Source organism: Equus caballus, chromosome 7 (genome assembly GCF_041296265.1).
Source record: "Equus caballus isolate H_3958 breed thoroughbred chromosome 7, TB-T2T, whole genome shotgun sequence".
NCBI classification, from domain to species: domain Eukaryota; kingdom Metazoa; phylum Chordata; class Mammalia; order Perissodactyla; family Equidae; genus Equus; species Equus caballus.
Window position 1 is genome coordinate 13,440,411 of NC_091690.1, and position 27,572 is coordinate 13,467,982.

Genomic DNA, 27,572 nt, shown 5'->3' on the forward strand with positions numbered 1-27,572 from the left:
CCAATTCTAAACTTTCCAGGTAAAGTATGTGCATAAGATCTCAGCAGCTTTCACAGAAAACCAGAGCTGAAAGTTGAAGCACTTTCAATATCCAGAAATGTATTTTATTAGCTGCATCAGAATATCATTATTCCAGAAGTCATGGCCGATAAATATTCTTCCTAATTGTGCAGAGATGAATATAATGAACTACACCATCAGCAGACTATATCGCCAAATATTAAGATTGTTTTAAAATCTTTAAAATTCCATAAATTCCTGGTGAGACAGAACCTCTAAAATTCAAGAATTAAAATTTACAAAAATAAATACCACTCTGACACTCAAGGGACATCTTCACTTTAAGGCCTTTGTCACAAATCCGAATCTTTATTGTTGTGAAATAAACGTTATAAACATAACTCAAAACAAAAAATTCAACATTCAGTCTCAGAGAGGTGTGGCTCAATGCCTATCACATGTAACAAGAGAACTTCCTTTAAAAAAAAGGAAAAAAAAGTACTCTAAGAAGTCTTTCATATGAATGAAAATGCACCCTTTGGATTTTGTTTTCCTCATCTCATTAGCTTCTATACACGTGAGAATCAAAAGGTCTGCATTTTCTTCACAATAGTTCTTGCTATGATGTTTGACGGACTTTTTGCCACTCAACAAATTCATCAAGAAGAACAGGCCCTAGAAATAAAGAGACAATTTTTGTTAGGATTCAGTGAACTTATCTCTCCAACTATAAAATAAACACCCCTCCAGCTCTGTGACGACCACAGGGGACGGACTCTCCCCTTCCTCGGGTGCTCCGCTTCCAGCCTCCCTCTTCTACTCAACGTGCTCTCTTAGCCTTTTCTTTTCTGACGTAGGGACTTTTCACAATGGGAATGTGCAGAACTTCCTTCTCAAGGTGTTAAGTGTTTTAAGAACTCTCCAATAACTAAGTACCTTTACAAGTAACACTTCACAACATCAAAACAATGCATGTAACCAAACTGGTGGTGGGAGCTGAAAACTTAATTTATAGTTCTAGAGAATTAATTTGGCTTATCTAATTTATCATTACTTCAAAGATCTGTTGTATGGCTTTCTAGCCTTTCCACCGGAGACTATGCACAGACATTTTAACTTGAAACATTGAAAAACTGTAAATATTTCATTACCTGTTTACACAGTAATTTCTAAGGGAAGTTATTTTGACATTATTTGCCATATTGCGATTGGGTACTATGATATTAACTTTAAAGCTCTTTCTATTGTAGCTGATGTTTTGCTTTCCTATTTTCAAAATCATGACTACATTTTTCTTCCATAGAAAAATGTCAGGAAAGGCAGGGACAAAATTTTAGCTTCTAGATGCAGAAATTATTATTAAAATTAAGCTATAATGTTCTGTTACTGAGGAATTGAAAACATTTCATTTATCAGCACAGATTTTATAACATTGCTCAATCTGAGCTCTCTGTCTCCCTTCTACGCCTCCTCCACATAACTAAATAATAAAAGTTACTGTTAGGAAGTTTAAATCCTTTATGGTAATGCTACACAAATAAATATTCTCATTTAATGGTTTTAAGAATTTTATTTTCATAGGAAAACATTACATTATACTTACAAGCACCATCTTCATCATAGTTACTAAGATCGGCATGGACTGTTCTGCTGAATTCTAATACATTGTACCACTGATCTTTGTTCATAACACGATATTTTGATTGCTGTAGAAAATTATATAAATATTGGGATTACAAGACAAGCATTACTTCCTAGGGCTTGACTTTAATAAATTTAATTATAACATTTTTATGATTTGGTCTTTCCTAAAAATTATTCCTCTCAATTAAATTGTGTTTCTTAAAAGAATCCTCAGGGGCATTTATATGTTAATGTCGTCCAATTTATTTTCTCCTTTGGTTCTCATTCATTTTTGAGGAATAACAGGAGTTTCAAGGGTGCTAATAGTAAGGTTAAATAAAACAATGAATTTTTACCTATGTATGTATTTGTGTAATCAACAAAGAGATCAAGACATACAACATTTCCTACATCCAGTAAGTACCCTCAATCTGCTTCCTAGTAAATCACTTCTTTGCATGAGATTTACATTTAGTCACATTTTGAAATTGGCATCTTTGGAAGCAGTGGAAAGAGTATAGGCTTGGGTTCAAATCCCACTTCTGCCACTTAATTAAGCAACTTTGGGAAAGTTACTTAATAACAGAACCCATTTTCTCATTTGCTGAAGTGGGGATAACAAGTAATTCAAAATGGTGTTATAAAGATTTTAAAAGATAATGTATGTCAAACAGTCTCCCCATAATAAATGTTTGAAAATATTTAGTTCTCTCAGCTCCCTTTAGAGGTGAATATTTTTACACTGTTATGCCCAAAGCTGCTAATAGGAGGAAGACTGAAAACATCCATCAAAAACATCTATGCTTAAAGATTTAAATGCGCAGAAAACCTATTCACATAGGACTTTTTCATACCAGCCTCTTATCACAAGCTTTAAACAAAACTACTCTGGGGAACTTGCTATGATAAACAACCAGCTTTATGAGAAATTATTTTCAAATCAAAAAGCAAAAGCATCTGTATTCAAGAAATGGTGAGAATTATACCAAAAAAAACTAAAATTGAAAAGGCATGAAAACAAATAGAAAATCAAAGAAAGTAATGGAAAAAAGAACAGTATCTTCTTAAAACCACTGCCTGAGGTAGGTGCTATGATAAACCTTCTAAAAGAATACTTTCCTTCATAAATTTAGCATACATTTTTTAGTAACCAGTACATTTAAGTACACTATTATAGTCATTCTCATATTTGTGGATATAAAATATTACAAGTTTTATTCTAATTCTTTAGATTGAGTCTTAGTGAAAATGAAAGCTTTATTTCTCCAGTTGGTTCTCTTACGTGGATTTCAGCCTTAGATCCTGTAAGAGAAGGAAACCTGACTCAGAAACTTGAGATTTGTGCACTAGCATCAATTCTCTCCTGCCAAAAGACCAAGAAACTAATTTTGCATGAAGAATGTCTGTGCTAAAATATATTTCTTGAAGGTTTCTTTTTTTATGGGGGAGATGCAAGGGATGAAATCAAAATATCATATAGACAATATATTAATGAATGTAAAATGTCTAAAAATGACAGCAGATATGTACACATATTAATAGAAATTTTCTACTACTTAAGGAGATATTTTAAAAAGCATCGTATTAAAAATCGATTTGTTTTTCCTCAATAAAGGTATATTTCTAATCAGATTAAGTTTTAAAATAAAATTTTCAAAGTGAAAAAACACACATACCTCCAAGTACTGGTAAAATACTGAAAACAGTGGCCATGTCCTCCCAAGCAGAAGAGCTAACATAGATTTAGCAGTATCAATATCAAGGCTTCTCTGATCTTTATCCTAAAACATAAGTAAAAAATTTTTCCTAAGTGTGGTCTCAAGATTAAAAACATACTAAAATCACAAAACATGGAAATTGCACCTACCCTTGCAAAATCAAAGGCATATCTGTAGATATTCTTAAACGAAGAAATATCATTCAACTGTGAGCGCAAAAAGTCAAATTTGTTCTGTAACTTTTCTGTGCAGTCACACCTTAAATTAAAAAAAAATCAAACATTATATAATCAAGAAAACTAAATAAAAGTATCTTTAGGGGGTTAGAAGGAATACATTAAGAAACAAGTGAGCTCATTTACAAAGTTAACTTAGGTTTAAAATTCTGATACAGAACTTGAGAGTAACAAACTAACTTGTCTTGTATCTACTAATGCAATAAAAAAGGAAAAAGAAAAAGGAAACCAGGCAATCAATGAAAGTTCACTCTGATGAATTTTCTTTAAAAAACAAAACAACTCAATCAAAAAAATCCAATAAAATCACAAATATCTCTTAAAAAGAGATGCATTAAATGTGCCTTTTAGCATACACGAAGTTAAAAAGATGGCAGAGTAAATGAAATTAATCAGGTCTCTGTCATGTATTTCATTGGAAAGTTCTTAGGCACTAGAGGTTGATGAGAGAGTTAGCCATGAGTGGTTTTAAAAGTGTAGGATGTAACACAGAGGAAATTAATGCATATTAGTGGTTCAGTCATAAATTCAGATTCCTATATTTTTAGTGAACAAAAAAATTAAGGTAAATCAATGGCAGGACCTAACTGCAAATATGGTACATATGCAAAAGAACACAAACAACTTATACATTATTTCTAAAGATAAGACATTAAATATAAGAAGATAAATAGACGAATGCTCAAAAGTCTTCACAGGCTTTTTGACTCTCACTGGGTTGATATATTCTACTATTTAGCAAGAAGCAAGGCAGACGAAGCCTTTCACAACTGATATAAATCTCCAGTCTCATCTCCTGCCAGGTCCCAGTATCCCTGCTGTGCTCTAGTTATATTTCACTTACCATTCCCAAACGCCACTGTTATGCTTTAGCACGTATTATCTCCTCTACTTGAAATGCTGTTCCCTCCAACAGTTTGACAAAATATTACTCATCAAAATCTAACTCACTTTTTGCTATCTCTGAGAGACCACTCCCTTCAATCAAATTAGTTGTGCCATCTACTGTGACCCACAACAACTGTGCTCAAAACTGAATGTTAGTACTCATCATGTACTATAGACACCCAGCATTCTCAGACTTAACTAAGACTTTTACTGTTCTAAATCAACAATGTGACTTGTATAAATTACAATTTTATTAAGGTGTAAATATTTTCGATAAATTTCTAATGTTGCTTACATCTTGCATTCTTAGAGTAAGTCAAATTTGGCCATGTTATCTGTTGTATATATTGCTAGATTTTTTTGCAATGTTCATAAATGAGACTGGCTTATAAATTTCATTCTTTCGCATTCTTTTTGCTAGTTTTGATAACAAGCTTATAGCATAAGCCTCACAAAAATGAAATGAGAATTATTACCCTTTTTTCTGTTTTCTGAAAAGTTTACTGCACAGTGGAATGAGCATTTGTCCAAACTCAGCTGAAAAACCACCTGGGCCTTTTTACTGAAAGAAGGAAAGACTTTTAACTACTAAATCAGCATTTTCACAGGTTATAGAACCATTCAGATTTTCTATTTCTTTTTGAATCAGTTTTGCTCATTTATATACTTTTCTGATACTTTATTTCACATATAACTTCATTTAAATATGTCGATTAAAATTATTTATATTTTCTAATACGTATCATTACATATTTTTGCCTTTTGTTTTTCTTGACCATCTTGTCAGAATTTCTTAATTATCTCAATTGTAGGTAGCTTTGCTGTCTATTTTACTTATGTCTGGATATCTTTATATCTCCTTTCTTCTTCTAGTTTGGGTTGATTCTTTTTCTAACTTCTTAAATTAGATATTAGTTCATTCAGTTTCAGGCTGGTTTTCTCTTTTAATATAACATTTATGACTATAGATATCCCTCTAAGTACAATTTTAGCTTCAGCCACAGTTTTGATAGCCATCCCGGGTGGTCCAGTGGTTAAGATGGTGCTCTCATTGCTGCGGCCTGGGTTTATTTCCTGCTCAGGGAACCATACCATCCATCTGTCAGTTGTCATACTATGGCAGCTGCATGTTGCTGTGATGCTGAAAGCTATGCCACCAATATTTCAAATACCAGCAGGGCCACCCATGGTGGACAGGTATCAGCAGAGCTTCCAGACTGGACAGACTAGAAAGGATGACAGGACATCCACGTCCGAAGAAATTGGCCATGAATAGCAACTGGCTATGAATAGCAGCGGAGTATTGGCTGATACAAGCACTGGAAGTGAGAGGATGGTATGGAAAGACCAGGGAGAGTTCTGCTCTGCTGTACACAGGGTCACCAGGAGTCGAAATCAACGCCACCAGAACTAATAATAAACAGAAGGAGTTTTGCTAGGTATTATTGCTTACAGGTATTCACTTGTAAATGACACCTTGACAAGAGTGGTAGGATAAAAGCCTTACTAGAATAGGTTTAAGAGAGAATGAGAGAGGAACTAGATAAAATAAGTATAGACAAATGCTTTCAAAGAATTTGGTTCTTAAAGGAAGCAGAGAAAAGGGACACTAACTATAGTTGGACTGGGAGGGCAGAGGTTTGCTTTTTTTTTAATAGATAAAAGAAATAACTTCCGCTTCCAGGAAGCAGAAGTAAATGTACTTTTCCCTCTCTCTCCTGCTAATTCAACCAAAAGCCCTGGACATTACACATAAAACAACATAAGAAGAGTGAAAGAATTCTGAAAGACCCTGAGAGACAATACAATCGTGAGATCCCTGGGTTGTCTTTTTGCCTCATCTATCCTAGACTTGGAGCTGAAGGAGTCAGCAAACAGAAATGCCAATGGGGCAGATAAAAAAATCCCAACAAAAGCCTGCTCTGCCTCTAGCCGAAAGCAATTAGCCTAGCAGGACAGAAAACTTTCAGAAAAAGAACACTCTTCTCCAGTCAAACACCACAGAAAAAACTGTGACTCAACCCCATCAATGCCAGCAAAGAGTGAATGGCGACCTGAATGGTCCACCCTCATCAGTATATAAGGAGGCCTCCCTCTCAACTCCTGCAGAGTTAGTGGAAACTACATGGGGAACACGAACTTCCACTCCCACCAGGTAGTAACAAGCCCCCTCCTCTGCCCTTGGGTAGTGTCAGAGGAGGCCGTGTGGAGAGTCAGGGCTTTCACCATCACCGCAGCAACAAGACCACCACCCCAGCCGGGTCAGTGGAGATTTTGTGGGAAACAAGAAGGTATCAGTGGAGCCCTAGTGAGGGCCTGGAACTCTCACATGTGCCAAGAGTAATGAAGACTTCCCTCCTCGGATGTCAATGGATGCTGAGTGGGTAATTTCAATTTCAACTTGTACCTGGAAATAATGAGGCAGTGACCCCCAATTCTCCTGCCAAGGTTGTGTTAGAGGAAGTTAGCTAAAACAGAAGATTTAAATAAGATCCAGAGTTTCATGACATACCCTCAAAATTTCCAGCTTTCAAAAAAAATCACTTGTCACACCAAGAACCAAAATCTCAAATGGATGCCAAAAGACAACCAAGAGATGCAAACACCAAAATGATGGAGATGTTTAGAATTATTTGACAGATTCTAAAGCAGCTATTATAAAAATGCTTCAAGAAGCAATTATGAACAAAATAAAACAAATGAGAAGCTAGAAAGTCTCAGCAAAAACAAAGTCTAAGGAAAAAATTTAACAATATAACAAGAATCAAATGAAAAGTTTTGAATTGTAAAATATAGGTCAGACTTAAACCTTAATGTATCAGCAATTACATTAAATGTAAGTAGTCTAAATATACCAATTAGAAGACAGAGATTGACAGAGTGGATCAAAAAAAAATGATCCAACTCTATGCTACATAGAAGGAACTGACTTCAAATATAACAATATAGGCAGACTGAAAGTAAAAGAATAGAAAATGAGATATCATGGAAACATTATTCAAAAGAAAGGAGGAATGGCTCTATTAAAATCAGCTAATGTAGAAATCAGAGCAAAGAAAATAATCAGAACAGAGAGAAACACTACATAATGATAAAAAGGTCAATCCATCACAAAGACGTAACACTCCTAAATGTGTATTAAACAACAGAGCTACAAAATATGTGAAGCAAAACCTTATAGAACTGAAAGGAGAAATAAACGAATCCACAATTATAGTTAGAGAGTTCAACCCTCTTCTCTTAGCAATTGATAGAACTAGACAGAACTTTAGTAAACATATCAAAGAATTCAATGCCATCAATCAATAGGATCTGACATTAATAGAACACTCTACTCAATGACAATAAAATACTCTTTTCAAGTGCCCACAGACCATAAACCAAGGTAGACCATACCTGGAGCCATAAAAATAAACTTTGACAGATAAAAAGAATTAAAATCACAGAGAATATGATCTCTGACCACAATGATCTCCAAACAATTAGAAACTAAACAGCAAACTCCTAAATAATCCATAAATGAAGTCTCAATGAAAACCAAAAAATATATTGAACTGAATGAAAATGAAAACACAACATATTAACTTTTGTGAGACACAAAGCAGTGCTGAGAGGGAAATGTATAGCACTACATGCAAACATCAGAAAAGAGAAAAAGTCTCCATAGATAATCTAAGCTCCTACCTTTAGAATCTAGAAAAAGAAGAGCAAAATAAACCTAAAGCAAGCAGGAGAAAGTAAATAATTAACAACAGAAATCAATGAAATTGAAAACAGAAAAATGAGAAAAATCAACGAAAAAAGAGCTGATTCTTTGGAAAAGATCAATAACATTGACAAGTCTCTAGCAAGAATGACAAAGAAAAAAGAGATAAAAATTACCAATGTCAGGAATGAAACAAAGGATATCATTACAGACCTGTAGATATCAAAAGAATATCAAAAGGATATAAATTTGACAACTTAGATGAAACAGACCAATTTCTTGAAAAACAAAACTACCACAACACACATTATATAAAATAATTTGAGTAGCCCTATAACTACTAAAGAAATTGAATTCAAAATTTAAAAAATTCTAAAAAAGAAATCTGCAGGCTCAGATGGTTTCACTGGACAATTCTACCAGTCTTTGAAGACGAATTATACACAATCTCTTTCAAAAAATAAAATACAAAGAAAAACTTCCCAATTCATATTCTAAAGTCAGTATTTCCTTGACATCAAACCAAAGATACCATTAAAAAAAAAACAAAAACGAATCATCACAAGAAAAAAATTTTGCAACTGCGTTTGGTGATGGATGTTAAAGAACATTCTGCAACATAGAGGAATATTAAATCATTATGTTGTACTCCTAAAACTAATATAAATGTTATATGTCAATTATATCACAATAAATAAAAGAAAATTACAGACCAATATCCTTCATGAATCTTTAACAAAATATTAGCAAATAGAATTCCGCAGTATATAAAAATAATTATACACCATAAGAAGGTCGGATTTATTCCAGGTATGCAAGACTAATTCAATATACAAAAAACAATCAACGTAATCAGAATATTAAGCTAAACAAAAACTGCAGGATCATATGATTTAATGCAGAAAAGGCATTTAAAATATTTAACATCCATTCATGTTAATACTCACAGAAAAATAGGGATAGAGGAGACCTCCCTTGACTTGACATCTACAAACAACCTATAGCTAATGTACTTAATGGTGAAAGAGTGAATGTTTTCCCTCTAAGATCAGGAGCCAGGAAAGGATGTCCACTCTCACCATGCTTATCCAACACAGTGGGAGAAGTTCTAGCATTGTCAAGGTAAGGAAATAAAAGATATACAGACTAAATAAGAAAGAAAACTGTCCCTACTATCCTATTTCATGTCATAATCATATGACATGATTATGCAGAAAACCCAAGGAATACAGAAAAAGCCTTAGAATAACTGAGTTCAGCAAGGTCACAGGATACAAAACAAACATACAAAAATCAACTGCATTTCTATATATTGGTAATAAATACGTGGATGCTGAAATTCAAAACAATACTGTGACTCAAAATAAAAATATTTAGGTGTATTTCTAACAAAATGTACTTTTATGCTGAAAACTACACAGGACTGACGAAAGAAATAAAAATTTTTTTAGATATAGAGAAAATTATTCTAAAATTTTTAGAAAAGCAAAGGAACTGCAATAGTTAAATCAATTTTGAAAAAAGCTGAATCAATCTACCTGATTTCAAGATTTAGTATACAGGTACAGTAATCTAAATTGTATGGTATTGGCAGAAGGTTAAGACACAGATCAACAGAATAAAATAGAGAACCCACAAACAGACCCACACAAATATGTCCAACTGATTTTTGACAAAGTTGCAAAAACAATTCAATGGAGGAAAGAGCTTTTCAACAAATGTTACTGGAGTCTTGCATCTTTTAAAGAAATTAACTCAGAATGCATCACTGATTTAAACGTAAAATGTAAAAATAAAAGCCTTCCAGAAAAAAAACTTTAGAGAAAACCCTCACGATCTAAGGCAAGGCAAAGAATTCTTAGACTTGACATCAAAAGCACAATCAATGAAAGGAAAAACTGATAAAGTGGACTTCATCAAAATTAAAAACTTTTGCTCTGTAAAAGTCCTTCTAAGAGGATGAACACACAAGCTACAGACTGGGAGAAAATATCTACAAACCACATATTCAACGAAGAACTCATATCTAGAATATGGGGAAAACTCTCAAAACTCAACAGTAAAGTTAAAAAAATGACAGTGTAGTTTTTGTTTGTAGTTTTGTTTGTAGTGTTTATTTGTGGGTTTTCTGTGTGAAGGAGACTGGCCCTGAGCTCACATCTGTTGCCAATCTTCCTCTTCTTTTTCTTTTTTCCCTACCAAAGCCCCAGCACATAGTTGTATATCCTCGTTGTAGGTCACTGTAGTTCTTCCATGTGGGATGCTGCATCAGCACGGATTGATGAGTGGTGTGTAGATCTGTGCTCAGGATCTGAACCAGCGAACCCCAAGCCGCTGACGCAGACCATGGAAACTTAACCACACAGCCACTGGGCTGGCCCCAACAGTAAAAATTTATCCACAATTTCTCTTAGCCTTTCTTTCCTATTTTCCTCAGCTATTGTAGGTCACTTTGATTCCTACTTTATTTACATCTTCTTTGTAGCTCATCCATTGAGGGTTTTTTTTTGAGGAAGATTAGCCCTGAGCTAACTACTGCCAGTCCTCCTCTTTTTGCTGAGGAAGCCTGGCCCTGAGCTAACATCCATGCCCATCTTTGTCTACTTTATATGTGGGATGCCTACCACAGCATGGTGTGCCACGGGCTGCCATGTCCAGACCCTGGATCCAAACCGACGAACCCCGGGTAAGGGCTGCGCCAGCGGGCTGGCCCCCATCCATTGAGTTTTAAATCTTTTCTATTCTTCACTTTTAAAAGTTTAATTACTTGAAATCTGATTATCTGAGACCATTCCTCTTCTTTCTTTCAACATATTAAATGCAGTTATTTTATACTGAGATTGTGATAATTCAAAATACTAGTCTTAAAGAGTCTGATTCTGAAGTTTAAGATCAGTTTCCCAATATTTTTAGTGATTTTCGATTGCTAACTAATGATCTCTGACCCTTGTTCTGCAGAAATTGAGGCTTCCTTTCAAAATTTATTCCTGTCAGAAGAACTGCTTCCACTACACACAAAGGCATACCATAGCCTGGGACAATTCTAGAATATATTTTTGGCTTGTGTCATGCCATGAATTCCAGCCCTAAATCTGCATTACAAAAAGCTTTTGACTAGGAATTCTCTTGGGTGGAAGCCCTTTACTTCCAACTGTATGCAGAACCAAGCCCAAGCAATCAAGTTTCCGTCTGTTGGGTAGGTTTGGCACTAATGACTTAATGTGGGAGTTTTGATCTGATTCTCACCCTACTCAGGCCTCGCAATTTGTCTCCTACTCACAATATGCAGGACAAGTTAACAGACAGACTAAGTGACTAGGAATAGGTAGCTATCTTCAGGGTAAATGTCAGCTCCAGAGATCCCTATGGAATCACCATCCTTCAACATTTCTGGCCTCTTATTATTTTCCTTAATTTATACTCAAGTCCAGATGGGCTTTTTTTTTTTTTTTTTTTTTTTGAGGAAGATTAGCCCTGAGCTAACATCTGCTGCCAATCCTCCTCTTTTTGCTGAGGAAGCCTGGCCTTGAGCTAACATCCGTGCCCATCTTCCTCCACTTTATATGTGGGATGCCTACCACAGCACGGCTTGCCAAGCAGTGCCATGTCTGCACCCGGGATCTGAACCAGCAAACCCCAGGCCGCCAAAGCAGAACGTGCAAACTTAACCGCTGCACCATCGGGCTGGCCCCAAGATGGGTTTTTTAAAAGATATTTTTATATTCTACCCAACATTTAAGTGTTTCACATAAGAAATGGTTTCTTCACTCATTTAGTCTGCCATACTGCCAGAAATGGAAATCAAAATTTGGATAAGTTAACTGTATGATTTGCCTGGGGCCTAGTTCCTTACATACAAATGAGTGTATAATGTTTCATGCAGAAACATACAAAAAATTATTCTTACTATTTATTAGAAATTTATTACTTACTATTTCAATCAGTGGCTTCTATGAGTAGAAAAACTTTTCATTATGTGAAAAATGAAGCTTTAATGAAAGGTGAAAATGCAGTTGACTTCTACCAGAAGAATATGCAAAAGAAACAAACCCTGGAGCCAGCCCTGATGGCCTAGTGGTCAAAGTTCAGTGCATTCTGCTTTGGCGGCCCAGGTTCAGTTCCAAGGTGTGGAACCACACCACTCGTCCATCAGTAGCCACGCTGTGGCACTGGCTCACACAGAAGAACCAGAAGGACCTACAACTAGAATATATGACTACATACTGGGGCTTTGGGGTGGAAAAGAAAAAAAGAGGAGGACTAGCTCAGGGTGAATCTTTCCCAGCAAAAAAAAGAAACAAATTCTTAGATTATATGCTACTCTAACGCTGTTTGAAAATCTAGACATGAAGTCTTTAAGATCTCCAGTTACCAGTTGACAATATTCACAGGATACTACACTTTAAGTAACTAGTTACATTTACTCCCTTCCCTGTAATGATCTATCCTAACTAGGGGCCTCCTTTTCCAAATTATTGCAGCTTCTTGAGCAATGCTTTTCAAATTTTTTAAAGTAATGTGACTCACACTTTCACACAAAATCTCATGCAGAATCTCAATAGATTTGAGATTCTGAAGAGCAAAAAAGATAAAGGATGCCTCCCTACAATTAGAAGTTCTTCTTACTACCACCAGAGTTTGAAAATCATTCTCATAGCATAACACAGAGTATGGCATACAGAAGCATTCCAAAATTACTCATTATATAAAGTATGAATACCAAAAACAAACTACAAAGTAGATGATACATTTATTTAATTGTAAAAAGTTTCAAAATTCCTAGCTGGGGAAAGGTTAGTGGGAAATTGTAGTTCAAACAAACTTGTACAGTGCCTACGTAGTGACTAACAAGTCACTAAGGAGATATGAATCAAAGAAATTATGATCTTTTCCAAATATTTTACATTCCACAGGTACACACGGCAATAATATTACTTAGGATGTGATCTCAATAAGCTTAAGACAGAGATAAAATGAAGAACAAAGTGTCAAGTCAAACAGACTGGTTAAAATTCCAACTTGTCCATTTCCAGCCATGTGGCTTTAGGCAAGTTACTTAAGTTTTTCAGCTTCAGTTTCCTCATTTTAAAATGAGAATAACAATAATAGACAACTACAAGATTAAATGAGAATAAATGTGTTAAATGCTTAGCACAGTTCTTACAGTGATATGTTCCTTTTGAGGCAAATAGCTTAAAAATCGCCTATACATTGGAGGCTCTGTTCAAACTGTTTCATACCATTCCTAATGGCCTATGTAAATCTTGAGGAGAGAAAGAATCTAACAGAACAACTGACAATGTTTTTTTCTTGGAGAAGAGCGAAAAAAATATGAGCTTCCATATTTATTATTAACATTGTAAAGTCTGTGAATGGACCTAGCAAAACCAGTGAACATACCCAAGAAGTCACTAACACTACACAATTCTTTGTATTTAACTTAACCCCAAAATAGACTCAGAAGAGTTAATAATCTTATAACTTGGGAAGTTTAGAAAGAGTATTTCCCCTGAGCTAAAAAGAAATACATACTTAACTAGTATATCATGGAAAACAAGAGACAGTTTTTTTGAGTAACAACCAAAGAAAACCACACAGATTTTAGGGAACATGGTCACAACATGATACCACTCTCCAAGGCCACTGTGGTTAGAATGAGCGGAAATTGGTTTAAATTTCAACACTATGACTTGGAAATTAATTTCCTGAGTATCACTAAACATTTGATTAACAAGGAAGGCTTTTGAATTTCTGCTTCATTCAAGAGCTTTAAAATGAGATGAAATTATCATTCACGTATTAGATCTACGACATTCTCTTCCTTAATCATTAAGTCCCAATAAGCATGCTGTGACACACTGATGTCTAACAGGAAGAATTTCATTCACAAAGTTCTGGATTTAGAACTTTCTCTGAATGAGGTCTATCAATCAGAACAATACAGTCCACCTCTGGGGGTAGCTGAAAATGTGGAGATGGGGCATTCTGAAATAGTTATGACGACCCTGGGGGAGAGCAGCGGGGAAGGATGCTAATGGCAATTGGGCCTCAAATGCTGAATGAATGATAGTCACAAACCACACATGGCATGGCATCCCATCTACCCTACTCTTCCACCCCACAAAAAAATCGTATAAATGCTCCCCATTCCTCTCTCTCCTAAAAAAAGTCAAGCTAGGCTATTGTCTTTAATCTTCCAAGTCCAGGGCTCAATATGGAGACCAGAAGGTGTATAAATTGTAATCTACTGGTAGGCAGCATAGTTACTACTATTCTTGTCAGATGCTATGATTTTGCCTCTTTTTTTCATAATAATAATCAAGTACACTCTTCTTGAGGTTCTACGCCAGCATGCTATTGCCCCCCTGCTCTAACACCAGACTTTCAGCTAGCAGGTGAAAGTTCTCTGCTCCAGTAAGGTATGCCACAACAAAAACTCGCAAGTATCCTTGGCATCTTGCATCCATAGATGCAAGGAAGAGGAAGATCCATATGCAACATTTTGTGTATAGAAGCATATGTGCATCTTAATGGGGATAAGGTCCACAGTTTTCATAAGGTTCTCAAGCATCTATGACCTTAAAGCAACTACTCTATTGAAAACGATTCCCAAAATCTTTGATGACTTCAGTGCTCAAAAATCTGACAGTTCTCAATATGTATAACATATGGTTTAAACTCTCTCAACATGTTAACCAAAGCACTCCATAATGTAGCCATTATCCCAACTATCCAGAATTTAAACAACTTCTGCCAATTTTCTTTAGGTATCTTTTGATTCTAACAAACCAGCTACTTCCTTCAAACACATGCTTTCCTTTCTTAAGGCTCTGCTCACTATTTCCTCTTCAGAAACATGCTCCTATATCATCAATCATCAAATTCCTAATCATTCTTCAAGGTCCAGTTCAAATGCCACACATATAAAGATCTTCCTGTCATCTCATGAAAGTACTCTTATTAGCAGCTGTGCTTCCATGGTACTTGTCACATTCTACCTAGATTTACAGTTATAGTATTGTAATGCCTTCCTTGCCCTCTTAAAATTAACTAAAGGGCAGAAGCTACGTCTTACGCCTCCTTGTGATCACCAGTAGGCAGCACAGTACTTTATCTAATATAGGTGTTTAATATAAATAGCTACTAAATTAAATCCGATTTGAAGGGAAATTTGACTATTACTAAACAATGATGACAACTACGGAGGGCAAAATACCTGGCAAAATACCTGGAAAGGATATGGCAATTACATGCTGTGAAACTTGCAAAATGGCCATTTTAGTCTAATTATATACAAATTCATACCTATAATTTCTTTCACACAAAAGAGAAAGACAATTCAGTTATGGAAAGTCTGTATGAATAAACAGGTTTAAAATAAATGAACATAAAAAAAGTATTCTGAAAACTATTAAGCATTATATAAATATGGACTTTAATTAATCATGATTATTATAGTCCACTATCCTTAACCATAGTATACGTTTTAAATACCAGACTGTTTCTATTCTTTAGCAGACCTCTACTAAAGTTTCTAAGGGCTAAAACTAATTAGTTTGAAACAACTGATAACTATGTTAAGATAATTTAGGGACGATCAAATAACTAGGCCTAGGTTAAAATAAATCCTAAAAATATGAAAAATCTATAAAAGGAATCAAGTCTATGAAGTTTTATATTTTACGATTATATCTATGATATAAAATTAAGTATACAAGACAACTATAAATTAAAAAATTAAGACATATAGATTCCTTTGTCTCTCTTGGTTTAAATTTTAAACTATTTTATTCCTAGCAAGTTTTATTCTATTTATTTATTTATTTATTCATTTATTTATTTTTCTCTCCCCAAAGCCGCAGCACACAGTTATATACCCTAGTTGTAGGTCATTCTAATTCTTCTATGTGGGATGCCACCACAGCATGGCTTGATGAGGGGCATGTAGGTCCATGCCCAGGATCCAAACCGGTGAACCTCAGGCTGCGGAAGTGAAGTGCACGAACTTAACCACTTGGCCACGGGGCCGGCCCCCCTAGCAAGTTTTTTACATGAAGATTCAGGGAGTAAAAAGACTTAGTCAGTTGAGAAAAGATACTTTGTACTTCATACAGCTATCTAGATCGTGGGGGCAAAAAATAACTATTTTCTCAGTCAAGAGTGCTTGCCTAATTTGAGTAGCTTCAAGGCTCTATAGTATGAACTTCGAGGCAGATGGACAGGGGATAATAAATGAGTCAAACAGAAACCTCTGGGTCCATTTTAACTGCTACATAATTGCTTTAATTTTGTATAGCTTGTGAACCTCCTATAGAAAAGATGTGCAAATAAAAAATATGTTCATGGGGTTAGTCTACTTCTATTCTCGTACTTAAGGCAATATGGTGCTATTTATTCAAGAGTAAATACTAGAAATGCTTTATGTTTACAAATTTCTATTATACAAAGGCTCTTTATATCAAGTTCTGCAAAACCAAAAATAACTAGCAACTTTTTGGTTTAAAAGTATACAAACATTTGTCAGCTAGAAAATTCAAAAAAAGCAGTATACAATTAAAAAGCAGTAGGAGTAGTATAAAAAAGCAGGTATAATGCCAAATAAAATGTTTTTCAATTAATAAGCCACATCACAACTGATATATAAAGTTCAATAAAACAGACCGAGCAATATGAAAACTAGTTTATATTCTTTGGATATTCTTTTGTGTATTTTATCTTTCTCTAAAAAGCTAATTAAAGGTGAGAAATAGCCCAGAGAATTTCAGAATCAACATTATTTTTAATTGGCATGTTATGACATCTAGACTATGACAGAATTCAGTCTTGGTTGTAAACACGACGATTTAAAAAGTTAATAATGGCCCTCTATTTTATAAAGAATGCTAATGTACATACAAAAGAATGATGCAATAGGAAATACAGAATGGTAGATTGCTAATCAGGAAATTTAAATTCTGGGTCCTAGTTCTGCCACTAGGAAGCTATGTAAGTTTTGGCAAATATTTTCTTCACCTGAGTCTCAGACTCCTTATCTCACCTATAAATAATGGAAATGAGAGGGTTGATTTTATGTTCTATTCTAGAAATTATGATTTGGTTCATATGAGCCAAGAAGAGGTTTATGTAAAAAAAAAAAATACATATATATATATGAAATATCTATGTTAATGCTGGTTAAAAAGGAGAATTACACAGCACTGGACACTGAAAATTCAAATATAAAAATTTAAGTCCTATATGAACAAATACACTTAAAAAAAATCAGGTAATTTGAAATTTAAGGACAGGCAAACAAGGAGTAAGGGATAGTTAAGTGTGTTAATAAAAGCATAATCACAACAGGAAAGCACATGGCTAATTAACCCCCAGTTTTTGGCTCAAAATATTATAAATTAATGCTTCCTCTAACTATTTTAGAATATCAATAACTAGTAACATCCTGCATGAACATTAGAAAGATGACATAATATAAAATTAATACAGAATTACTAATTGATTCTGAAACTAAGCATACTTTACTCTGGAAAGCCAAAATCAAATTACTTTTATAAAGAAATGATTCCATAACTTATGAAATGGTTCAAAGGCAGCATCCTAAACTGAAAGTATAGAACCATAAAACTTATGGCTAAAGGTTGCAGGGGAGCCATACAACATTTCTACTTTTGTTCTAAGATTTATTTGGCAAAAAATGAATAATAAAAATATCATGTAACTCTATCTTCAAATTTCTTTTTTAAATTAAATATAAAATTGAAGAGGAGCAAGAGGAGGCCCCAGAACTTAGAACTGCACAAAGAATAAATGTCTTACATAGCAGAATTGAACATTCAGAGAAGGAAACCCTTTATTGCTCAAACAACCTGTGAGTAAACAACTTTGATCATGGACCTCTAATTCACCCACCAAGAGAGTCAATGAAAATTAATAGGACTGTACTGAGGTTCTTTCTTAGAGAATATGAAAAATGAGGTAACTATTCATTTTTCCAAGACCACAATATAAATTTTGTTAATTGCAAACTGATTGTTATAGATCAAACCAATTTGATTATCTTAAGGTGGAAACCTTACTCCTGAAAATTACGAAGCACAAAATATCAATTAAGATCTTCAAATAGGCCATCAAATTTGTTTTTTAAAAAAATGTCTTACTGTAATGAAGTCATCCCCTTTAACCATTCTTCCTTGGTAAAAAATCCCATGCTTTCAGCCTCCAATTTCCACGCTAAAACTAACATAATAATCTGGAAAGAACAGAACATAAAGGATAGGGGAAAAGTCAGCATAGAGATAATCATGTCTATATTTATCATGGAGAGCATTTTCATACAACTATTTCCATCCTCCAACTATTAAAGAGTACAACCTTTGGAATCATTAACTATAAAAAATTTAGATGGGCTAATTTCTTTAAAGTAAAAAGTTCTAACAGTTTCTGATGGTAGAATCCCTCTCACTCTATTATAAATGACATTTGTATCAAGAAAGAGAACACGTGCCCAACTTAAATTGATGAAAAATACCCTAAATGATCATCCACAACATTAAATATGAAGAAACAAAATCTTCTATAAGATTACAGTGTCCCAATTTTTAGAAATTTATGAATATGCCGTACCCCACTTGTATTCCATTCTACTTAGAAATAAAACATACATTTTCAGGTTCAACACCAATGTCTTCACAAAATTTTTCCATTCCTTCTGGCCCTACAACTTCATCAGGACCTTCAAAGAAAAAAATAATTTATATTTTATTGTTATAATTTAATATCAACAGAACACACAAACCACTGTGCTAAACGCATCTATGAATACACCATTTTTTGTAAATAACTAAATTTGAGTTTTGACATATGTTAAGTATAAATATTTGCTATAGGATTTAAAATTTAAAATTTCTGAAATATTCTTTGAACACACTAGAAAAATGAAATTAAAAAAATAAAAAAGGAAATAGCATTAACATCAATCACTAGTTTATACAATAACTTGAATCTATTCATTAAAAAACATTTACTGAGAACCTTCTCTGAAGAAAATTTTTGGCAATGCATGAAAATAAAGAAGTTTAAGAAGGTCTGAGTTTCTTATTCTACTAGAATGCGCCAGTACTGACCCACAATTCAAGACAGTAACGAGAAGAGAATATTTGTTTACTTACTAAAACAGAAGGTCACTCATTACTCTTTTGAAATAAACCCAAATAAAATGTAATACTTTAACTAAAGATATATATATTATGAAAATAATGACTCAAGGAAATTACTACATTCAATTCCAGAATGAGATAGTTTCCTTATCATTTTGGTTCTAAAACAGACAGCAAAGTATTAGTTGTGTCATCTTAATATAGAAACAAGTTTAATCCTTCAATTAGCTTCTGTCTATCACATGTTCAAAAATAAATGACACTTGTTTCTTATTTTTCACCCTTAGTAACGCTAAAAATAAGTCAATACACCAATTCTCATATTTTTATGTTATCAGATTCCAAAAATGGAGTAATTACATCATTGCTAGGTCTCTTCTGTGACTGGATAGATTAAAAGAAATTTGTGCTAACATGGATGGACCTTGAGGGCATTATGCTAAGTAAAATAAATCAGAAAAGACAAATACTGTATGTTCCCACTTATATGTGGAATCTACAAAAAACCAAGCAAACAAAAAACCAAACTCAGAAATACGGAGACTGGTGGTTGCCAGAGTCAGGGGTTCGGGGGGTGGGCAAAATGGGTGAAGGTGGTCAAAAGGTATTTCCTAAGTCCTGGGGATGCAACATACAGCATGGTGACTATAGTTAACACTGTATTGTATGTTTTAAAGAGGAGATCTTAAAAGTTCTCATCATAAGAAAACAAAAAATTTGTAACTGTGTGGTGATAGATGTTAACAGACTTATCTGGTGATCTATTCACAATATATAGGATTATCAAATCACTGAGTTGCACACCTGAAACTAATGTTATATCTCAATTAAAAAAAAGACTAAAATTTTAAAACAATAATGAAATATGATAGAAATATGTTTACGAAACTCAGCTTTTGAAAATATAGTCTGGAAATATTATTGTAAGGTAGCCAAGAGAAACTTGCTTTCTTAAGGACTAAAAATACTCCACTTTATAAATCATAGACTAGACTAAGGCCGCTCAGGTGGCATTTTACATCATCATCATTAGTTCTGAAGCACAACATGAAGCCAATGTCCTGTAGTTTTTCTTAATAGAAGAATGTAGTCATCCAGTATGTGGGCAATATATTCTGGCTGTTTCAGATGAGATCCAGGTTGCTAAGATGACGTTAACACTGGTCTGAAACCAAAACCCTTTTTTAATTTTTTGGTCTAAATAAGTACTGCACTTATTTATGCAGTGAGGTGTTAAAAGGTAAAGAGGGTGGTAATTATAGCAAACTTTCACTTCCTAATATATATTTGGAGGATTTTTTTTGAGAATGTGTTAATTATGTAATTTAAGAGGCATATATATACAATAAAGCTGTTAAAAAATATAACTGAATATGCGTCCTTATATATGGTTTGGATGAAGGTAAAAAACAGATAAAAAATCTAATAGAAGAAAACAAAGTTTTTTTTAAGGCATGATAGGAAAATATTCTAAATTTTTCAAATGCAACAAGAAAGCTGACTTGCCCTTGAAGCTGCCATCATTAGTAATTAGAAGAGAAAGCTGAAAAGTTATGCCTAGAAATATCAATTACTGTCATAAAATATACACTTCCTAGAAACTGGGGAATTACTGATTAAAATTTGATTAGAATCAAGTTAAATTATGTTATATAGAGATATGTAAGATACATATAAGACCTTTCCGTAAATGTTAAGTGACTTTCCCAAAGCAGTGCACATAATAACAGATCTAAAACTAAAACAAGGTCTATACCAATGTTCTTTTCCCCAATTGCATAATGTTAATTATACTTCTTGAAACACACTCTTCCAATAAAACTACTCCAAGGGTAAAACCTCTGGAGCTGAATTTAACTAACTCTTTCAGGCAAAAAAATAGGTTTCCGCTCAATTTAAGAAGCTATAGAAATGATTTAGGTCACTCTACCAGCTAGGTACTTTAAAGAGACCATGCAATTCTATCGCTTTTGATTCTTTATGGGACTTTAAAAGTGCCTTTTTACTTTCTATGCTTTTGTTTAATAACAGGTCCACTATATTATTGCTAATTTAAATATCACTCAAGATGAGAGGTCCTGTGAAAGGCCAAACCATCAGGCTTATCACATATGACTTACAATATTATATTAACAAGATTAGTGATAAAATATTTTTAAAACTAAAAAAAAAAGAAAAATTGATTTTTTCATATTTTTGTAACCATAAAGAAATGTTCCCTGCTGTATCTTCAGGGCCTAAAACCATGTTAGACGCAGCAGATGCTCAGGAAAAGCAGCTGTGCTGAATGAACCACACAGTACCTTCAACACGAGCTACACAGGAGCTACATTGTTAATTTTGAAACAGTATTGTAAAAATACACAACCAGTGTATCTGACACTGTAATACTATTACTCTTTAATAATAGCTAACATTTCTTGAGTTCTCACTGTATGCCAGGTACTGTGCTAAGTGCTTTACAAGTACTATCTCAGTAGGACCAATTATTGTCTCCATTTTAATAAGGGACATCCCCATTTTAAGATGGAACAGTAATTGTTTATTTGGCAAAGAATTGGTTCCTTCTTGTCAATCAGGTCTCTGCCCAAAGAAATCTTTAGGGAGGCCTTCTCTAATCACCCTATTTGAAAGTCCACCCAAACTTTCTACTTTCTATCCCTGTAAATCATCGCATTTGTGACCTGATAGCCCTCCACCATCTGTAATTATCTTGCTTACTTACCTATTTACTGTCTGTCTTCTCCATTAGAAGCCAAGTCCCCCAAGGGCAGGGATCTTGTCTAACTTGTTCACTACCATATTCCCAGCAGTTAGCACAGTGCCTGGCACACAATGAGTGCTCAATACTTAGTGAATGAATCATTCAACGAATGACAGAACATAAGTTAACCTCAAGTGCAGTTACAAATATCTTCCTTGTAAAAGGAAAATTAGTGGCCGGTACAGACTATTTAAAAAAACAAAAAAAAATTACAAGATAGTAGTAGTTAAAAGCATACAGTCAAAATAACCTAGGTTTGAATCCTGGTTCTTATCATTGTGTGATCTTGGGCAAATTATTTAATCGACATCTTAATTTTCTCATCTATAAAATAGGGATAACATGTCTACTTAACAGAATGATCATAAGGAAAAATTATATAATTAGCACAATTTCTGGAATAAAAACAGCAATTAGTATGTTGGCTATTACAAAAATGCTAGTATAGGAAACAAACGTTTAACTAATTGGACTCTCACGCTACCCAAGAAAGTCACTGGGAGAAGTAAAACAAGTAGGCATGAAAGATAAAAAAACTAATTAATTTTATGGTATCTAGTAATCTCTATAAGTGAACTAAGATGAGTGACCTTTTGATTCTATATCATGCGTATCAGCAAAACTGGCATTTTGAATAATGGGTCAACACTTTAAATGGAGGTCAGTAAGAAAATGAATTCTCTTCATTCAATTTGGGTTAGTGGTTGTCTTGGGATGCCAGTAATAGCAATTTTTCTGGTCTAGAAAGAATTTGTTCTGTTACTAAACAATTTTTAAATTATACTTTTGGGATCACTCAGCTGATCCTAACAGGGAAGTTACTGCCCCCCCCGCCCCAAGTAGTCTTAGTTTCCATACAGTCAGCCTAAACTTACACCTCAAGCTCAGAGTACACTTGAGAGCTTACCTTGATTAGCACTAAATATAATATAATGACTGCATATATACTGTTTTATTTTAAACAAACACTCTGAGAACGACAGTGATAAAAGAGGAAAAAAACCCAAACAACCAGGGAAGTAGGTAAGAGAAAAATAACTAGGAAAAGAGGGGGAAAAAAAGCTTTAAAATCACTAACTTGAAAAGAGCAAAATCATTCTAAAGGAAAAAATTTTCATATACACTTACGAAGAAGTTAGTAATAAATGGGAAATGAATGTTCTTTTTCATGTATATAGTTGCTTAACTCTTCAGCTTCATCCTTGGCTTTGACTTTCACCTCTAAACTATGGCCCCAACCTAGGCCTAGAGATTTTCATCCACCACTTACAAGATTTAGCTTAACTCCTTCAAGAAGCCTTCTGACACTTCTAAGCCTGGGTTATATATTCCTTCTATGAATTCTTATGGTGCATCTTCCTAACATAGCATATATCACACTGTATTAATATCAATCTGTTTACTTTCTTATTATTGTATCTCTAGTAGAAATGAATGTTAAATAGCAATCATTAAAGGGTAAATGTGTTGTGCAATGATATATCTGAGTTTTGAATTTTTTGCTGTCTCCCAAAAGTTACAGAAAATGTCAGTTTCTGGCTCAGAAATTTCAAAAGAACACTGACAAGGAAAGTAAGAACTATACAAAGTATAAAATGTTTTATTACATATTTTGTCTTTTTCAGAATACCAACTCTATTTTAGTCAACGGATGTAAACCAATAAGAGAATCTGTCTGCTTACAAATTGTATTAATAGTAAAAGAGTTTCACCCTTCCTACTATATACTGAATTATATATTTAAAGAAATAGCCAAAATGGCACCAAATTCTTAGCCTACCCACAATCCTCAGACTTGACCCTAATCTTAGCACACAGCACTAAGACACAGCAGGTCTGCAATAAATAATTCGTTAAGTGAATGAACCAAAAAACCATTTTAAAGCATGTGACTGATATCTTCTTATATTAATTTCATTACCTGCATACTCATAAAACCAAGCCAGGCACTTCTTGCTTGAAAAATGTTCCTCTCCACTTATTAGTCTAGCAGGGGGTTGGGATCTGCAATAGCTTAGAAAACACACAAATGCCTAAGAATTTTATCAAGTCTTAACTTTTAGCGAAAAGCTAAGTTCAATATGAACCACTTCAGTTCAAACTAAACAAAGTATTGTTTTACAGCTGGCGTTAGAAGAAAAAAATTGGAGTTGTTTAGTATTTGCAATTTGAAACAATAGTCTATACATTAAAATCTCTGGCTACCAAAACCCAAATGCTACTTTGCTCATTATCAAATTCCAAAAATATCAACTAAAATTATGTCCCCAGATTTCAAAAGATCACACAGAAATTCAACCTAATGCTCTCAATGCAGGACTGGTAGTTGGGAAAATAAAAATCTTTATAGTGATTCTTCTGCTGATTTGCATGGAAATTATATTTGTGAATAATAGATATACATTTGAAAACAAAATCTTACAAAGTATATTTTGATAATGAATCACTATTTCAAAATAAAATTATATATTAAGAGTTTATTTATCGTCTACTAAGCTTAAATAGATATTTAAAGATAAAAGATGATTTAGGACCTATGGGTAGAATTAAATTCCACAGATTTAAAAAAAAAGTTCCACAAAAAAACTCCAAAAGATAGAGAAAGTAGAAATAATTGGACTAAAGCAATTTAATCCCAGAATCTGTTTATCTTTTTCATAAAATCATTAAAAGTTAGGAATTTTATAAATGTCCTCTAGGAGTTGATGAACTTCAGAGAAACTTTTCTCAAGGAGCTCAAATAGTTATAATTACCATAATGACACAGAAATGCTATAACTTCTGCAACTGAGTAATGTAATGCAATGTAAAATAAGGGTACCATATTTAAAATTTTAAGTTGATAGAGCAAAGTATCACCTGAGTTCCAATAATATCGACTGCTCAGCTATTTTAATGTGCTTAATTTAAATAATTTTGATACATTATACACTTAAGATGGCTACAAGTTAGAACACTAAAAAAAACAATTTGCAAATTTCATAAAAACATGAGCTAGTGGAGTAACCATGTTAAATTGTAGTCTGAGTTACCAAGAGGTATAAGAAAACAGCATCACCTTTCATAGAAATAGCCCAAGAAATGGGCTATTTTGCTAAACACAGTAATGAAGGAAAAACATTCAACCAATTACGAAAAGAAGATGCAGACTAAATAGTCACCGACCTCACATTTTAAGCACATCCCTCTTTAAGGAGAGCTCTATTATAACCTCTTTATAATGCTAGCTACAGTCTTCTTTTAATGGTAGCATCTGAAGATGACACATCAAGTGTCAACTACTGATACAGTTAAAGATATCCAATAAGGGGAATTAACAAAACCCACTTCTCACACCTAAATTGCAATGAATTTTTGCAGCATACAAGGTTGCTGTGATGCCTCAATGACAAGATACAATGGGGTCAAAGAGCCATAACTACAGCTCTGCTTTGTTTTCTTTTTCTCTAAGAAGATACAGAGTACAATAGCTTTCAAGTTATTAATATTTATATCGAGAGCTAACAGTAACCTGAATGCTAGAGCAGAAAACGCAGGCAGGGCCTTTCCAACTCTGCACATAGGGACTTGGCGCAGGTGGAGGCACTATACTTCCAGAAAATGCGGCTCCTGCGATTTAAAGGCCTCCTGCTGGGCTCATCCAGGTCAGACCACGCCAAATATTACTGGAGGCCAATTATAGCACAGGGAGCTTTCCTTTCTTTCTGCCATCCCCACGGCAGTTGTCAGGTCAAGAGTGCTCATGCTCTGCTCCTTTCACCCAACGCTACAAAGAAATTTTAGAAGTGACCCTTCCGCGCATCTGTACTCACTTCTAGGTCTGGAAAGAAGGCCGGGGGTGGGGTGGGCTGGGGGAGATTGGAGGGAGTAGCCGGTCAAGGGAAAGAGCGCAATTTACGTACGCAGTCCTGTTTCCCCACCCTCCAGGGCACGCAGACTCCACTGGGAGGCGACTCTTCGGTCCCTCCATAGGCGCCAGGCGCACGCACCGAACACGCGGTGGAGCCGGCGCAGAGCCTCGCTGGGCTCTGCACCCACCTCCCGGGTTACCTCTTCCCCAGCCCGAGCCCCGGGGACCGGGCCCCCCTCCTCCTCCTCTTGCCATCCAGCAAAGGAGGAAGAAGGAAAGATTGAAGGGTGGGGGGAAGTGGTACCTGGAGATTTTACACTTTTTGAGGCCTCCGTCTTCCGCTACTGCCGCTGCCACCCCAGGGGATTTTCTCTTCTTCTTCACTGGCATCTTCCGCCCTCCCCGGCAGGGCGGGCCGGGGAGCCGGGGAAGGGGATCGCTGTCCGCTGAAGACTCCTCAGTGCTGACACCGGGTTCCCAGAGACAGCAGCAAGGGAAGGAGCAGAGTCGCCAGCCCGCACCAGAGCGGCCCGGGCCGGCCGCCGCCCGCTCCCAGGTCGCCTCCTCGTCCTCCTCTGCTCGGGGCAGGGGGTCCTCCTCGCCGGTGGACACTGCGGCTTGGTCACACCGGCAAGAGAGAGCGCGGCACCTCCACCAGTCACAGATTCCGAGAGCAGGAGGCTCCGTCTGACCTGGATGCGAATCGCCCAGGGCCGGAAGTGACGCAGGCGCAGAGCCGGTCGCCGGGAGGGGCGTGGCTCTGGGTGGCCCGGGCTCGCCGTCCGCCAGGCTGAGCGACGCTGTGTGGCCGTCGGAAGTGCAGAAATCGTGTACTGTTGGCCTGTTGAGCGCCTTTGGTTGGCCAGGCTATCCCGACCTTACTCGCGAAGCTTCCGCCTTGTCCTAATGCCGGTATTCACCCCCAAGAAATGTTTTATGAAACCACTAATACTCTGCAGTTGGCGTTAAAAATAACCTGGTAAAGTAAACCAAGTGTCACTTCTGAGCTCTTCCATTCAGTAGCTCAATTAAGCGCACGTTAGTTGTTCCCCACCCCTTAAATGATTGTTTTCTTTATGGGCCGGCGCTCAGGCTCCCGCTCTCCCACCTCCACTTCTCCGCCATACCTGACTTCCGCGTATCACCTTTCCCCTTAGAAAAACTTAGCTCTACCATTTCTATTTCTACAGAGATCACCTCTCAGACAAGAGTAGGTGATCGCTGACCCAGTAAAGAGGAATTTGGGGGACAATTCTAAGGGGCCTTTCCCCAATCCTTACTACCCAATTCACTTGTAATCGCTCCAGCTCCACTTAAGTATTCTTTATAAATAAAACTTATTGCATGTAAAGATTATATAGTAGAAAGTCGTTTTAGTCAATATATATGTGTAAAATAAGTTCACACCTGTAAACCAACTGTTATGGGAGAGGACTGAAAGTCTCTTTAAATTCAGTAACAGTTGATGTGGTTCTGGTGAGACTGCCTCCACCTTGGCACCCTCATCTGGCCAATCAGAATATCATATTTCCCTAGTGCCCTTAATTGGTTCAGAATGGACAGGGGACTCAAGACCTGCCAGTCAGTGCCATGACATGACATTGAACAATCAGGAAGCAACTTTATTTCCTATA

At 35.4% G+C, this 27,572-nt stretch overlaps 1 protein-coding gene across 6 annotated transcripts; it reads right to left on the reverse strand.

The window, feature by feature from the left end:
- Nucleotides 1-335: 335 nt before the first annotated feature.
- Nucleotides 336-26,698, reverse strand: DCUN1D5 (defective in cullin neddylation 1 domain containing 5). 6 transcript variants are annotated; one of them, XR_011440432.1, is made up of 8 exons: nucleotides 26,243-26,698; nucleotides 24,010-24,101; nucleotides 18,830-18,900; nucleotides 18,326-18,417; nucleotides 3,491-3,599; nucleotides 3,300-3,404; nucleotides 1,604-2,925; nucleotides 336-675 (listed from the first exon to the last, which is right to left on the reverse strand). XR_011440432.1 is itself a non-coding variant. In XM_001498937.7 (8 exons), the coding sequence occupies exons 1-8, from the start codon at nucleotides 26,326-26,328 to the stop codon at nucleotides 620-622; spliced, it is 714 nt and encodes a 237-aa protein (XP_001498987.2). In that variant the 5' UTR covers nucleotides 26,329-26,698; the 3' UTR covers nucleotides 336-619. The 6 variants fall into 6 exon arrangements, 5 of the variants coding, with proteins under 5 accessions (XP_001498987.2, XP_070128827.1, XP_023500488.1 ...); XM_001498937.7 differs by having other exon boundaries at nucleotides 1,604-1,706; XM_070272726.1 differs by lacking the exon at nucleotides 26,243-26,698 and adding an exon at nucleotides 4,942-5,027 and having other exon boundaries at nucleotides 1,604-1,706.
- Between the last annotated feature and the right edge of the window lie 874 nt (nucleotides 26,699-27,572).

Excerpts from the sequence above, each read along its gene's own strand:
- DCUN1D5 (XM_001498937.7), bottom strand. The coding sequence starts at position 26,328 with ATGCCAGTGAAGAAGAAGAGAAAATCCCCTGGGGTGGCAGCGGCAGTA. Across the intron at positions 18,901-24,009 it reads TTGGTTTTATGAGTATGCAG|GTCCTGATGAAGTTGTAGGG; the intron begins GTAATGAAATTA and ends TTTTCTTTGAAG. Across the intron at positions 18,418-18,829 it reads TTGGTGTTGAACCTGAAAAT|ATTATTATGTTAGTTTTAGC; the intron begins GTATGTTTTATT and ends TGTTCTTTCCAG.